This window comes from Bombus vancouverensis, chromosome 11 (genome assembly GCF_051014615.1).
Source record: "Bombus vancouverensis nearcticus chromosome 11, iyBomVanc1_principal, whole genome shotgun sequence".
Lineage (NCBI taxonomy): Eukaryota > Metazoa > Arthropoda > Insecta > Hymenoptera > Apidae > Bombus > Bombus vancouverensis.
Window position 1 is genome coordinate 10,324,603 of NC_134921.1, and position 16,609 is coordinate 10,341,211.

Below are 16,609 nucleotides of genomic sequence, written 5' to 3' on the forward strand. Positions count from 1 at the left end.
TGGGATGCTCTCCTCGAACCGTCACGATCGTAAATGAGATTCGACGAGCACAGTCGCCGATAGTTACCCCCGTTTCCGTCGATCTTCACGCACGAATGCACCGACGAACCCTGCCGAGGAAATGGAAGAGGGTATACGCCAGGGTGATTCCGACTGCACGGACCGGAGATACGATTGGAAAGGGCAGGGAAGGGGACGACGACGACGACGGCGGCGAATTACGAGTAAAACCGGCTGCGAGGAAGAAGTAGACGAGAGAAACTCGACGACGATCGAGAAGGCCAAGCTGCGAGAGAAAGAGAGGAAAGGCGAGGAGCCGTGAAAGAAGAAGACGCGGAGGATACGTTAAAACACAGTAGTTCGTAAGGTAGAGGAACTGATAGATCGAGTGGAAGCGAGACGGCGAGCAACAGGAAAGGAAAACAAAGAGACAAAGATAAAAGAGGAAAGAACAGAGAGGAGTTTCCCGATCCTCTTTCTCGTCGTTGAGAAATTCAACCATCTGGCGTTGTATCGTGGTTCCCCTACGGTGATGTTACATCGTCGTCGTTCAGACTGGAATACTCGGTGGCGCCTACCCCACGAGGTCTCCGACAGTAGCGAAAACAAACAACTTCTGGCTGTGTAATCGGCGCAAAGAGAACGAGGCTAACAAAAGAGGAATCGCGTTTCAAGATATACCGGTTTCTCTAACGATATTTTCTTACGACACGTCCGACTCGATTCCTCCGACTCGGTCGCGTCACAGCCTTGAATCGCTCCAAAAACGGAATATCCGTGACGTTTACCGGTTAAGAACGAAAGTGGCATCGATTCTCCCTCTCCCCGATCTCTTGAATGAATCGAGACTCAACCATGGCACAGATACCACGCACTTACTCAGCGTGCTGCACGTGCCTGTTGTGCATACGTAATGCGTATTGACACGTCGAGTGACAGCACGCGGACCGAGTCACGCTGCGAGCCACTCGTCGAATCGATACACCGAGGACGCGTTAGGGGGCCGATCGTCTCTTCGAATTCGGCAGAAAGTCGGATATCGAATGGAACGTGCAACGATGATAAAAAGAAAGAAGGTAAAGAAGAGGACGAAAAGTTGAGAATAAAAGGAGAAGAGACTATAGAGTCGAACTTACCGGCGATGGCAACGAACAGGAAGAATATCCACATATCCATGAGTATGCCGGCGAGGCGTAGCTGGAAGTTGTTGGCTGCGTACGCGAGCTTGTCCATCACGGTCCGGGATTCATAGTCGCATGTCGTTGATCAGGTACGTAGTTTCTCTGGTTTGGATTCACGGTCGATTCGTCGAATCGTCGCACGGAATAGCACCCACTGTCCGCGTATTCCACACTATCGGCGGGGTAAGGGAGGGAAAAGTTGATGAAACACCCGAGACCCGCGGCGGTCTCGTGTCGCGTCGCCTCACCAGCGCGGAACGTGTCCTGGCACTGTCCTTCGACTTCCTACGAATCTCCCACGGAGCAGGCTCGCATCGTACGAGCGTCGTATTCGCGGAGGAGGAGAGAGGCGAGCCGCGGCTGATTCGAGCCGAGGAGGCTGCCAACTGGGCAGACGGTTCGTAACGCGTATCTTTAGGAGAACGACGATGTGATACGATGAGATGCGACGAGATGCGCGAGGCCTTTGGCTCTCGCACGCGTGTCCTCCTCTCTCGTGCCTGTGTTACGCTTTCGTGTGCGTGCGTGTACGTATCATACGCGTAGTCCGTTCGCGTGCAGTCACGGCGAGAATAGATCGGCCGGTCCTCCGGCTGGCGTCCCTTCCGGACGACGCTCGGCACGAGTCTCGCACGAGCGGAGATTACGCGTTCGAGACACGAAAGACACGAATCTGTACCGAGAGTCGCCGCTTCCGAGTGACGGCGTGCACGAGTACGGGGCGACCGTCGTCGTGTGCTCTCACCACCGCGTTGCCCGGAGTATTGACCGACTCGGCTCGGCTCGGCTCGGCTCGACACACGGTGCGCCGCTCTGCGGCCCAGACCAGACGCGGAGAGATGCGGAGGGGGCGCCTGCCCTCTACAGACTACCATACAACTACAGCCGATCCTACTGTTGCTGCGCGCGCACTTTAGCTCGTACGCTCGCGGCTCCGTCGAACCAGCTATACCTACGCTCCATGCCAATTCAACCATTCGATGGGCCTTGGACGTCTTTTTTCCCCTTTTTTACCCTCCGTCGAGAGACCTGTCGTATTTCTTCGACAACGCACCGCGTTCCACGAGTAAACAAACGACCAGACCCACTCGTTCGCCTCGTTTACGAAGCTCCTTCTTACTGCGAAATTGTTCACTCGGCGAATCGGAGACGCGCGGCTCGCGGCACCGGGTATATACGGCGAGACGTTTCTCTCGATAAGCTAACGAGTCGCGTAAACCGTATCGATGCCACGAATCCAGTAAAACCGTTCGTTCCCCTTCGACGAGCAACGAAACGCTGCCACGAGTTCTGATATTCGTTCGCGGAAGCGTTTTTCCCTCTCAACGCGATAAGTATCGATGTAAAAATACGCATGCTTATCGCAGGCGGATAAGAAACGTGTAACGCGGCAAACAAGTTGCAGCGTGACGGACGATTGCATAAACAAAGACAAAGCGGTTGCACGGAACCTGTTTACTAGCAACCAGAGATCCCGCGATATTCCCGATAACGCGTTATCGTACGCAGCGGTATCGTTTGTACGAAAAAAGGAAGATTCGTCGGTGCTGACGCAACGACGCGTTACGCCAGTGCTTTCGTTAAACTGGCGACTCGCGTAATAAAAATAAACGTACGACCGGAATATAAGCTGTCGGAGGAAAAGAGACAACGAATCGGTTAAACGTTAAGACGAAAGATAAACGAAATTACGAGAGTAAAATCGAGAGACGCTCGACGCAACGTCGTCGTTACGTTTCGAGTCTCTTACGCTCTCGGTATGTACTTTACGGCGTGCTTTCGCGTTTTCTACGGAACAACGACTCGGCGGCTCGGATTGCGAGCACACAGGCTCGTTTCCGCGAAAGAACACGAAGAATACGAGAAGCGATGGTCCTCGAACGGTTGGCATAGGCAAATCCAGTGATACGGACTGTAAACGTCTGCCGGTAGTTTTATTCGACGATCGATACTCGATACTGGCTTGTCTACCGTAGAGCGATTCAATCTCGAGAACAACTCGACGCCTTCCGGACTTAAGAAAGAGATCTATAGGTCGGATAAGCATCCGAACCGAGATCAAGCGGGTTATTCCACGTGGAATAAAGTTCCACGTGAAAGGAAAAACACGACCCGGAATGTTCGACTCCTGGACACCAAGCTTCCTGGTCATTTTCTAAGATGGTATTCCAACCCAAAAGAACGGGCACAAAGGGAATCGGTTGTGATTTTATCTTCCTGCAACTATCGAACCGTGAGTTGCTGCCCCCGCGACAATGGCGTCGAGTCGTAGTTAGTCGCACGCGACCTCACCGAACCGAACCTAACAACCAGCCTCGAAACGCACAGCGGGGTGCTTTTGTTTAACCGAGGCGTTTATTAATCAATTGTATATCCCCCGGTCGAAAGCATTGCGCATTTGACGGTCAAATGCTTTTTTTCTGCCTCCCAACGGAGGCAGCCCACTCGGGTCGCATCCTTTGATCTGTTTAGGGGGAACGTCTTGTAACGAGCAGCTCGGAAATTTGAAGAGACGCAATATCTACGTACAATGTAATTTGCTGTACACGGCCAATGAAACGAGACACGGCACTCTAGCACTGTGCTTCCAATTACACCGAACTCGACGATATTACCCGTTGCACGTACTTGACGAATCGGACGAGTTTCTGCGAGAAGATCTCCAACACGATGCTGGCTATTCTCCTATTACCTGGTTAGCCGGTTGCCTCTGTCACCTAAAATTTCATTGCAAGCGCTTTTGTGTAAAACGATAAACGTACAATACGTTGCTTTATAAAAAGTATATGATACGCTCTCGGATATTATAGCGTTTCAATTAGAACATCTCTAAAGTGTAGCGTAAATTGAATGCATTTTATCGTTGTTATTTTCTACTTGTTTCAGTATAAATCTACTATTTCAATTGCAACGTGTGTGTGTGTATATTGGATCATCTAGTAATTAGCGCAGTTTTTCTAAGAATTTAAAACAACGGGAGTTGTTACTATCGGAGCTTTAAAGCACTCGAATGAAAAATTTAATAGGAAAGCATACTGAATTATAAAGAGTTCAGGAAAATCCATCTCTGATCGTCTCTTATTCGGTATTTTCATCTAAATATACGAAAACCAACGACTGCGCTATATTATAAGACAACCCGCTACGTTATAATCGTTAAAGTAGCAAACGAAGTTAAACTTTGTTAATAGAATAGATGTTCTAATACATATCGATGTAGCGATGGATGGTCTTATCGACAGCGACATGTATCAAACTAGTATAACGAAACACGAATAGTTAGCACACTTCGGGATGCTGCGATTTACGTTAACGAAATTACTCTATGTTATTTTACAAATTTTCGTATTTGACGATACGCTTCTAGCGAACACATAAATAATTAACAAACGAGGTGGCCGCGTAAACGAAACTAACGCGTCAATTATGAATACAGACGCGATATCAAAGGAATCCTCGAGCGTAAATTATTCTGTACGATAACTCATGGTCGCACGATGCGAATATACGCAATATCATGGTGAACGAAATAACTGTACGCAGTCGGGAAATTATCATCGACGCATAAAAATTAACGCGCGGATTGAAACGACGTAATCGGCGTTAATTAAAGCGATCCAACGGCGGTGAGTGTTTTTGAAAGCGCTTAATAGGAGAAGACGACATCGCGTCGCGTCGTTTCGAAAGCAAATCTCGAGATTTCCGTTGTACTACGCGGGAACGATTCGAAGCATTAAGTCCTCTTAAATCGTAGAAAATGGCGTGAGTTTCGGATAATTCCAAGGTAGGGCCAATTTCAAGCAAAATCGTCGCGTCTGTCCGCGTAATTAAACTTCTTCCCTTCGGTGCTCGACTCTTCCGACAATAAATCCATTTCATCGACGAAGGTGAATTGCTTTTTCATTCGTTCCATCTTAACGAACGTTTATCCCTATTGATTTCGGGTCATAAAATTGATAGGCCAGGCGATTCCTTTTTATTGATTTTTCCTTTTTTTTTCGTAAACGCGTGTCCATAATTTATTATCAATTGTATACTCCATACAGTGACCTGCACAAGTAGTGACACGCACGATTAACACACACGCATTCTCATCCATACGTTCGTTCAACAAAGAAAATACACATACGCCCACGCTCTGTATACACATACAGAGAATACACGTATATCACATGTACGCGTATGTAGCATACATACATATTTTTCTTTTTACATATATAATTGTATTTGTGTCGACATCGCTCGTATATAACTATCGTTAAGGAGGAATACTCGTTCTTTATTTTTTGTTCAAAATATATATATACTTTTTTTTCTTTTTTTTTTTCGTCGCTATCTAAGGACAAGAACGGCGGAAACGATCGTACTTCATCTTAAACCTATAACTCTCTTATTACGTGTAGTTCATTGTTTCCTGTGTGCCATTATACGGTACTTCTTTTTTCTTTTTTTTCCATTAAAAAAATTAATAATAAGTAGCTATGCTGACGTGCGGTATTTGAATGTAGTGACTAGCAAACACTGGGAGGAAACGAGAACGAAGTCAGGGACTTTCCCAAAATTTTCCTCCGTTCGTTTGTATAACAGTAATTTAATTAAACGATATCGTTGCTTGTTTCCTTCTGTAAAGAACATTCGCCTGTGTTTCTCTTTTCGATGCGTCTCCCAATTTTGCCAACGATGAAAATTCGAAATTCTCGCCTTTTCCATTGACAGACGAAAGAAAAACGTCGTTCCAACTGACTTCGATGGCTCGCACAACCACAGCATTCGCTACGTCTTGCGATTTCTCCACCTCAGTATCACAATGATTCAACGTATTGACTATTTCATAATTAATCCTCTTGACTCTTCCCTTTTTAAATGACCTAAAAGTTTGCACGCTAACGTCACGAGTTTTGCGTTTACAGATTTCCCTTGTTCAACGTTGCACGACATTCGCTGCATGTTATAATTCAATTTGATATACGACATCGTGCTTGTTTTTAATTGTCGTACACGTTGCATACGAAACAATAGGAGAGTTTCTATTTTCATCTGTTCAATCACGATCCTCTTTCATGGACGGCGATAAAAAACGTAGCGCTTTTCAGATTATTACAACATGCGAGGAACGCTAAATCCTGAGTCTAAAAAATGTTCACAATATGCACGTATTTATACAGTTTTTTTCCCCTCGTTTCGTTTGTTTCCTTTTTCAGCTTCGAAATAACAACGACGATCGCTGTTTGAATCTTTCGATATAGAGTCTGATTCTTAACGTATAAATCTTTTTATTCGCGTAATCTAATATAATCCATTGATAGAAACAGCGTTTACGAAACGAAATAATAATTTTATATCAGCTAAAAACCAGCGAGGCATCGAACCATCGCGTTCGATTAATTTTAATTGGATCTACACGATGTTCCTCTGTAATGACTGTTTTGTGACGTAGAAATTTCCAATCGATCGACCGAGATGGATGGTCCACGTTTATTCGCGATGTAACTACTAAATCTACTACCAAATGAACGGGCTTTAAACGAAGCGGTGATTCGTTTCACCTTGTGGGAGAAATGCACATGTATAACCCGTATTATATCACGCGAACAATACGTACGCGTGCAATAAAGAAATCAATTCGGTTGCCCACACGTTCGATGAATTTCGTGAATGCATAATAGTAACGTACGATCGCTTACAATTTGCAAATTTTATGCAAAACGATACGATTCGCGGTTATATTTCATACCGAAACTGTAACGGAATCATAAGTTTAGAGTGTCGTATAAACGTTTCGGTAAAATTTGTACAATCGTTCACTCGTGCAGTGCGGTTTTTAACTACGCATTGAGCTTTCTCCGAATCTAAGAGAATAGATTAGCTAAAATAACGCTCTTAATTTATGAACCTCTCATTGGCAAACGAAAGTATCGATAGAGCAAAATACATACGTTGTTTCTCAGTTCTTTTTAATTTTCTCTAATACTTCGTTGCACTTTGAAGAACGACGCCTATGTAAAATTTTCTTTAACGAAGAATACTATCAGACCTATTCTGATCCGACGTTCGACTGGTCACAAAATACAACAACCATCTCTTTTGTATCGTTAGAGAATGTCGAAGTGGATTTTCTACATTACGGCAACTACCCCACGTTCCTTCGTTAACCTTCATCGTTTATAATACAAATTATTCTTATCTCAAGGCAAATATGTTTCACTGTTAGAATTAATCGGTGACGCCAAGATATTTGTGCACATCTTGTGCGTACGTATCGTAATATATTACTGCTGAGTTTCACACCGTTCCTACGTATAGGAGAAGCACTTTGTGCGTACACCAAAATATAATACTGGAATCGAATTTCGATAAGTAAAACGAATATTACATTTTCAAGGGTTGTGTCGCAATCATAAAGACAATCGAAGCAGAGTACTTCGTTGAAGTTTCTTAAAGAACGTCTAAAGCAATTAAACCGCCTTTTCGTTTTGTGTTTCCACAGCGCCATGTACACTACAAACAACGCGTACTTATCTTTAACATATAGCGAAGAATTAAATATTCATTGTGCTACGAATATATTTTATTTTGCGAACCGTGAACTGAACCTTTCAACGAACAAAAAAAAAAAAAGAAAAAAAAATTAACATTGCAAATGAATACTTAGTGTTATCGTACACCAACGGAAGATAATCAAACGAGAAAGTTTCATTCACGTTGTAACGTCCTCGTTGATAATCTTATCATTAACGAATACCGTACGAGTACCATATCGAGTACGTAGAAGATGTAAGACGAATATTATGCACGATATAGACTGCAACGTTCGAGTCTGTATAAGCACGAAAAATAATTCACTGTTTGGTATTTGCATTCACATGTAACATTAAATTTCACTTACACACGCAATTGGAGCGCTTCTTAAATGTACGCATTCCTTTTTCACATTTAAATACTAAAGTAGGCCATGGCATTATTTTCTTAAATATATGTAAGAAGGTCTGACATAGTCAAAGTTCGCGTATTGCACTTGATAGAGTGACGAACGTTCGAAACTAAATTAATCGATAGAAAAAAAGAAATTCTCGCGACATTAGACAAGTTTTGCTTGCGTTACAAAAGCAATATGTATATTGCTCATTGTATATCTTTCTTTTTAATAATACACTATATTTCTCAACTTCAATTAGCTAAACACAATACTTTGCGTTGTATATATTTACTTGAATACTTAAACACGATAAATATTTTATATCAGACCTCTATAAATATCAAAGCCAATAATCTAATAGCGAAGGCAATACTGCCTTACGTTGAATATTTCATTCTTGATTCAGAATATTTATTAGATATTCATTAGGTTCCAAATACCTAATGGTATATTTACCGAAGAAAGAGAAACTTATTGTTAAAGAATTCATTTTTCCGAATATTATTTACATCGCTACAAAAAGACAATGACTGAAAATATACTAAAAATCTGTACGTCAATTCAATGAAACAAATATAATAGGAAAGACTCGAGCAAACAATAAACTGTCAAGAAATACATACATCATCATACACGTAAATAAAAGGTCATTTAACCTAAATAAATAAATAAACACGCTTGAAGCTATAATTTCTTTTACCGCTGTCTAAAATAGGAGCTGAGTCAATATATGAAACTATTATAGTCATTTCATGACATGATCTTATTACGTGAAGAAGTAAAAAGATTTCTATAGAATTATGCATTGTGCAATAAAAAACGCTCAATTCCATAGTGTTTTGTCAATGGTAAAAAATTGATGTATACACGCGTACTGAGACGTGGTCTCATATTATCATAATGATGAACAGTCGATAACTCCGACAAATTTTTTCGGTCTTTTAAGTCTTAAACTGATACTGAATTGATTTTTTAAAAAATCTAATTGCGTCTCCGAGACATATAGTATCTTTTTTTTTTCTTTTTCGATCGATGCATCTCTTATCCTTACTATTCTGTACACTTATGTTACAAAGGTGGGATCGATGCTTATTAATACTATGAACTCATACGTGAATCGGCGAAAAAAGAAAAATGTACGAATCACATGTACCTATATACGATGGAGGACAGAGGACCCATTTTTTCGTCTTTTTTTTTGTTTTTTGGCAGGTGCGTTTCACTTTTTATGACAAAAAGTGACCCTTTAAAAAGGTAATTCGTAATCATTACGCAGCCCCAATACTCACTCAATATTTTTAGGGCTTTATAAAAGATTACATTTTCCTGAACGTCTTCGTTTCCTCCGATTCTTTTCCAACTCAGCTGGAGGTTGATTTCTGATGATACGAACAACCTAGAAGAAAATTATTCAAATCCCTTAGCTACTTTCACCCATGTGCAACTATATATACGATAATCTTCCTGCTCCTTCTTTTATCTATTTTTATGGTCCCCTACCTCATGGAATGCTGCATCTACATTTAATGGTGGGTCTTTGGCAGAAGTTTCGATATAAGGTATATTCAAGCGGTGAGCCAACTCCCTTCCCTGTTCCTCTGTAACTTTTCTCAAATGTACCAAATCGACCTTATTGGCTACCAGAAGCATAGGGTATACGTCTCTGTCCTTTACCCTAAGTATTTGGGTATAAAAATTCATGATATTCTCATAAGATTGTTTATCAGTCACAGAGTATACTAATAAAAACCCATCACCCTTGCGCATGTATTGTTCTCGCATGGCACTGAATTCTTCTTGACCAGCTGTATCTAACACTGTTAGGTACAAATAAACTTTTGTACACACAAGAGTGCATTGTAGGCCTAATGCGATACACTAAGCATAACACAAAAATAGCAGATAGCAGAATTAAATGCGACAAAGCAACTAAATTCGACTCACCATCTAGGATGCACCATTGTTTGTCTACCTCTGTATGTTGAATGTAGCTATCCTCGATGGTAGGATCATAGTCAGTGACAAATAATTTTTGAAAGAATTGTATGGTGAGTGCACTCTTTCCAACACCTCCATCACCAACCACGACCAATTTGAAGGTCATAAGGTTGTCATTATTAGGGGGTCGTGTCATACCGCCTCTTGTTCTCCCGCCCCCTCCCCCGCTGCCCTGCCTTCTTCTGCCTATCCTGTCAACTCTTCTAATGTATTCTTAGCAGCGCGTCTGCTCGTGAATTGTCAAGTCTCACTCTCCGACTAGAGTACCCTGAAACGGTTAACTTACATCGAACCGACGAAATTCACAACGTGTTGCTTCTTAATATTCAACAGCTTTTGTTGTAATGGTTTTGTTTACATGAACACGAGAACTAAGAAAGCTATCCTAGAGAGGTCGCGATGTAACGGGTGTGTCAATTATACTTAATAGGACAAAATTAGATGAGAAGTTCCCAGGGTTTGATTAGGAGTTTACAGATTGTACTGTGACAGTTGAATTATCGCAATGTAGTCTATATTTGAATGAAATAAGTACACACCTTACATGATCTGCCACTCCTGTTTCACGTTCTCCCAGCTGTCAATCTGCGTTACTGTGCGCAACATTCGTTTCAATGTGGAAAGTATGTTTGTGTAAGCTTTAACGTAGTAGCGTATACAATAGGTCTTGTATACTTTTATGACCATGCGCGGAAATATAACTACCCTAGCGGCATATTTTGCAATTATCACACCTATTACAGTGGTGCCAACAATCTTTGACCCAAAATAATACAGAAATGGAAATGTAACTTTCAATTAAAACCTGCTCTTATTTGTAAATGTGAAATCCTTAAGACTTCGCTTAGTCGATTTGAGAATATTCATTTAATATGTCGCAGGATATTGAATATACACTTTAAAAAGAGTGAAAGGTCCATTTTATTATATTGGCAAGCCACTTTACACTCCCTCGTAGTCTACTTCGTTCTACTTCGTACAAATTTATATGAAATGTGTATATACGATAATACACGAATAATACACGTGCAATTTATACGAAACAATTAGTGAACTTTTATATTGGTACCGTTGATCTAATAATTGAAGATCGCTAAAACACCCATATGTGTCTCATTTCATAACGTTACTTATATGATGTATTTTTATCCCGTGTAACCAGTCATAACTTTGGTTAGCCATTTCCGTGCACCTAGTCAAATAATATTAATTTTGGTAAGCATACCGTATTAGTACTTACTGTTTGTAAATATTAAGGCAAATTTAACAAAATTTATTAATGATTATTATAGTTTTTAACATCATTACAGTCTATCATTTGTTGGCATTGATTTTAAGGTTATGTTCGAATTAACCGCCTGTAAACAATCATGATTAACGCAATTTCAACGAAAAATATGGCAAAAAATAAATCTTATGCCATATAAAAATGATCAATGATATTTAAAATGTGTAATTTTTATATTTGCAGTTATTAAATAAAAAAGAGAATAAACATGGATGCAGATCTATACGATGAATTTGGCAATTATATTGGTCCCGATTTAGCTTCTGATAGCGAAGATGAAAATGAATATGGAAATGCTGGAGACGATGCAGAAGACAGAGAACGCTCCGATGAGGAAATGGAAGAAGACAGAGATGAAGTTAGAGAGCAATCGGAGCAAGGAAATTCCATGGCAGTTGTATTGCACGAAGATAAAAGATATTATCCAAGTGCTTTAGAAGTTTATGGGCCAGAGGTAAATTGAACAATTAATTGACAATTAATATATATTTAATTAAAATACGTTATAGGTAGAGACATTGGTACAAGAAGAAGATGCACAACCATTAGATAAACCACTGATAGCACCAACACGAAAACCAAAGTTTCAAATAAAACAACAGCAACTACCAGAGACAACGTATAGCATAGAATTTTTAGCAGATATGATGGATGCGCCTCACCTTATACGTAATGTTGTTCTACTTGGTCACCTACATCACGGCAAAACTACTTTAGTCGATTGTCTAGTGAGACAGACCCACCCCTATCTTCACAGCGTAACAGACGAAAAACCTTTAAGGTATTCATAAATACTCCTAATAACCGCCGTTCAGAGTTAAACAAAAAAGTACATAATATTTACGTTCTTAGGTATACCGACACATTATTCACCGAGCAACAGCGAGGGGTATCAACGAAAGCAACACCCGTGACGTTGTTACTGCAAGACGTAAAATCAAAGTCCTACCTTTTGAATATATTCGATACTCCGGGTCACGTAAATTTTTCTGACGAGGCGACAGCGGCGATACGTTTATCCGATGGAGCGGTGCTGATCGTCGACGCCGCCGAAGGCGTCATGTTGAACACAGAACGTTTACTAAAACACGCGCTTCAGGAAAAACTTGCGTTAACAGTTTGTATAAATAAGATAGACCGACTGATCCTCGAATTAAAATTGCCCCCCTTAGACGCGTACTATAAATTAAGACATATCATCGAAGAAATTAATGGACTGATAGCGCTATATTCGGATTCTGAAAATCCATCTTTCGTGTCACCTGCTATCGGAAACGTGTGCTTTGCGAGCTCGGAGTACAATGTCTGTTTCACCCTGAAATCTTTCGCGGCGCTTTACGCTAAGATCCATCCCTCGCTTAACGCCAATGAATTTTCGAAACGACTATGGGGAGATATATACTTTAATTCGAAAACACGGAAATTTACGAAAAAACCGCCACACAATACCGCACAGCGCAGCTTTATCGAATTCATACTCGAGCCATTGTACAAGATCTTCGCGCAAGTTGTTGGTGATGTTGACACAACTTTACCCGATGGTTAGTCAATATTTCTAAATTGAACTAGTAGATTTCGTTCAACGTGAAATAATATTGCAACTTAATTCCACAGTGCTGGACGAATTAGGCATAAGACTAACATCAGAAGAAATGAAAATGAATATTAGACCTCTGTTGAGATTGGTATGCACGCGTTTCTTGGGAGATATGTGCGGATTAGTCGATATGTGTGTAGCCCACGTTCCTAGTCCTCAGTCACACGCACCAGTCAAAGTTCAACACGTGTACACAGGTTCTATGGATTCGTCTCTCGCGCAGGATATGATCAATTGCGATCCTGACGTTAGTACTTGCGAAATATTTACACTACGAGTATTTCGTGTCCTACCACATAGATTTTAACACGGAAACGATATTTACAGGGCAGGCTAATGATTCACAGCACAAAAATGTATCCTACCGAGGACTGTACTCTATTCGTGGTCCTCGGAAGGGTAATGTCAGGTACACTCGAGGCAGGACAACGTGTCCGCGTATTAGGTGAAGCATACTCGCGTACCGACGAAGAAGATTCTCGCGTTCTAACCGTGGGAAGGTTGTGGATCAGCGAGGCACGCTACTCGATCGAGTTGAACAGAGTTCCCGCGGGCAACTGGGTACTTATCGAAGGTATAGACAGGCCGATCGTAAAAACGAGCACCATTACCGATCTCAGTAATTCAGACGACTTACATATCTTCCGACCATTGAAGTTCAATACTCAGAGCGTGATCAAAATCGCGGTCGAACCTGTCAATCCATCAGAGTTACCAAAGATGTTAGACGGCCTGAGGAAAGTGAATAAAAGTTACCCATTGCTGGGCACGCGAGTCGAGGAAAGCGGCGAACACGTGGTCCTAGGTACCGGTGAACTGTACTTGGACTGCGCGATGCACGACCTGCGTCGTATGTATTCGGAAATCGATATAAAAGTAGCAGACCCGGTCGTTGCTTTCGCGGAGACGGTAGTAGAAACGAGTTCTCTCAAGTGTTTCGCCGAGACACCCAATAAACGGAACAAGTTGACGATGATCGCCGAACCACTCGAGAGAGGCCTGGCCGAAGACATCGAGGCAGAACATGTTAAAATCACGTGGAACAAGTAAGTAGAAAAATTCCCTAGATCGTGGATTTTTACGCATTTATAGAAAGTTAACAAATGCAAAAATACACGGAATGCGCATAGTGCGCAAAAACGTATAAAATATCCTTAAAACGTATTTAGTGGGTGAAATTAAATTTTCGCTTAGGTTCTGTTTCTTTAGTTGTGCTTATAAAAGTAATAAATTCACACAAATATCCGCAGCCTATTTGTCGATATAGAAAATAGAATAGTACGTTAATGCAGGCTTCACAGATATATAGGTTCATCAGAGAGGGTCGATCGACCCTGATAGGGAGTAGAAACACGGTTCGTACACGCAAGTCTGGGTTCTTCGGTATCGAGCCACGAAAGTTCCAAAAATCTCAAAACAAAATGTACTCGTCTTTGCAGAAAACGTCTAGGAGAATTTTTCCAGACGAAGTACGACTGGGATTTATTGGCGGCGCGAAGCATATGGGCGTTTGGTCCAGACGCCACGGGTCCTAATATTCTGGTCGACGACACTTTGCCATCAGAAGTGGACAAGACGCTATTGAACAGCGCCCGTGACGCCATCATTCAGGGTTTCCAGTGGGGTACGCGAGAAGGTCCTCTCTGCGAAGAACCGATTAGAAACGTGAAGTTCAAAATCCTGGACGCCGTGATTGCTCAAGAACCTCTTCATCGAGGAGGTATGTATTGTATTGTGTATTTGTTATCTCGGGGACTGCGTTCGAAACGGCACTGGAGTAAGAAGAGTGCTGCAGTTTCGTTTTTTATTTCTCAATATTTTGTTTCTCGAGGTACGTTAAAATATTTGAAATCGAGCGTGATTCTTACCTTTTAAGCAAAGTTTGAAAGCGCCCAGAATGCATATACCGTATTACTATTGTTAATTAATTATTATTAATCAGTCAATAATATTTTTTTCCGACACCGCTTGATTCCGTGAAGCGACGAAAAATAATTTCCACACTTTTTTTATTGCGAACAACATTAATTTCTTTCGTTTTACAGGTGGTCAGATAATTCCGACGGCCAGAAGGGTAGCCTATTCTGCCTTCCTTATGGCAACGCCCAGATTGATGGAACCCTACTTGTTCGTCGAAGTTCAAGCGCCTGCGGATTGCGTGTCAGCAGTTTATACCGTGCTGGCTAAAAGAAGGGGCCACGTGACTCAAGACGCTCCCGTTCCCGGAAGTCCCTTGTATACCATCAAAGCATTCATTCCGGCAATCGATAGTTTCGGATTCGAGACTGACCTGCGAACCCATACGCAAGGTCAGGCGTTCTGCCTGTCCGTATTCCATCATTGGCAGATCGTGCCTGGCGATCCATTAGATAAAAGCATCACTATTCGACCACTGGAGCCACAGCCAGCTACGCACTTAGCTAGAGAGTTTATGTTGAAGACAAGGAGGCGGAAGGGACTTTCGGAAGACGTGTCTATCAACAAATTCTTCGACGATCCTATGTTACTGGAATTAGCCCGACAGGACGTTCTATTGAATTACCCGTTATAAAATATAACCATAAAGCAATTTCCTGTATAATTTTACTACGACAAGTTTTCATTAAAGAATTAATTTTATACGAAAACCGCGTGTCTATCGATTTGTCACTTTCACCTGATTCCATTTCCATATCCCAATGCTCTATTGGCAAAAACGTAAAACTTCCTTAAAAAAACCATTCAAAATTCTTAAATTGCTGTAAACTCGTGAAAAATTAGACGCGTTTCCTGTATCATAACGCCGTTACGAAGTACGAACTGTTTGCAATATAAAATAAAGAACGCCCGATCTAACTATACGACTATAAATAAGAGTATACTGTTAAAATATGTATATAGAACACATTCGAGGCCGCATTCGAAAGTAGATCGCAACATATGGACAAAGCTTTACTGTCCACCTACTTTCTTCAGAAATAGATCCACCGAACATCAAACTACGACTCCTTTTAACGTCTAAAACAAAATCCAACTCGCTTATCCAATTTTGGGAATATTCTTCGAATATCCGATACGTTTACCCATCTGCTATTAAAACACTCAAATGTACTATTGGTATCAACGTTCGATAAACGATTCGATTCTACTCATAGATATAGACAGAGTATCGTAATTAACAAATGCAAAACGAAGATTACAACGGAAAATTTTGAATCCCTTAACCTACAACGTCGAGTTGGACTCGCGGCTCACTGACTTCGACCCAAACACGAAGAACACGTGCGAAAAAGGTGGTACGTCCTTCGGGCCAAACATAAACAACACGAGCATAAAACGTACGTTCTTCGGGCTACACGCGACAAACATTTTTTTCTCTTGGCCGCATTCGGAACTTAAATTATAGGGCAGGAGGTTAAATATCATAGATAGGTGTAGCTAGCTGATCCGTCGTGACAGCATTCGATACGTAGTTTAGTCTTTAGACACGTTATTCACGTGACTTTCCGAGTAATCAGTGATTTTCCAGTGAAAATTATCGTATTAACCTTCGGAATACGAATCGCGAATTACGTACGTAAGAAAGTAGAACAGTAGGTCCAGTTCGAACCCACATGTTCAGTATGTACATTCAAATTTGTACAATTTTC

The 16,609-nt window shown here is 41.5% G+C and overlaps 3 protein-coding genes across 6 annotated transcripts in view; 1 reads left to right on the forward strand and 2 right to left on the reverse strand.

Moving 5' to 3' along the window:
• The window catches only part of dtn (transmembrane protein 132C dtn), an 80,743-nt gene extending 78,315 nt beyond the window's left edge, over nt 1-2,428 (reverse strand). Inside the window, exon 1 of one of the 3 annotated variants that reach the window (XM_076622829.1) lies at nt 1,137-2,428. In XM_076622829.1, the coding sequence (XP_076478944.1) occupies nt 1,137-1,233 (97 nt within the window). In that variant the 5' untranslated portion in view covers nt 1,234-2,428. The remainder of the gene's footprint in view (nt 1-1,136) is intronic. The other 2 variants (XM_076622830.1, XM_033330046.2) reach the window with 2 other exon arrangements.
• Nucleotides 2,429-5,150: 2,722 nt separating this feature from the next.
• LOC117154840 (ras-related protein M-Ras) lies at nt 5,151-10,797 on the reverse strand. 2 transcript variants are annotated; one of them, XM_076622567.1, is made up of 5 exons: nt 10,635-10,797; nt 10,042-10,363; nt 9,855-9,975; nt 9,598-9,772; nt 5,151-9,493 (listed from the first exon to the last, which is right to left on the reverse strand). In XM_076622567.1, exons 2-5 carry the CDS (start codon nt 10,229-10,231, stop codon nt 9,404-9,406), a joined length of 576 nt encoding a protein of 191 aa, XP_076478682.1. In that variant the 5' UTR covers nt 10,232-10,363; nt 10,635-10,797; the 3' UTR covers nt 5,151-9,403. The 2 variants fall into 2 exon arrangements, with proteins under 2 accessions (XP_076478682.1, XP_033186076.1); XM_033330185.2 differs by having other exon boundaries at nt 9,598-9,914; nt 10,635-10,792.
• A 245-nt stretch (nt 10,798-11,042) lies between these two features.
• LOC117154839 (116 kDa U5 small nuclear ribonucleoprotein component) lies at nt 11,043-15,607 on the forward strand. The gene is made up of 8 exons (XM_033330184.2): nt 11,043-11,310; nt 11,567-11,837; nt 11,893-12,164; nt 12,236-12,924; nt 12,998-13,227; nt 13,308-14,026; nt 14,420-14,700; nt 15,026-15,607. Exons 2-8 carry the CDS (start codon nt 11,592-11,594, stop codon nt 15,529-15,531), a joined length of 2,943 nt encoding a protein of 980 aa, XP_033186075.1. The 5' UTR covers nt 11,043-11,310; nt 11,567-11,591; the 3' UTR covers nt 15,532-15,607.
• Nucleotides 15,608-16,609: the final 1,002 nt, after the last annotated feature.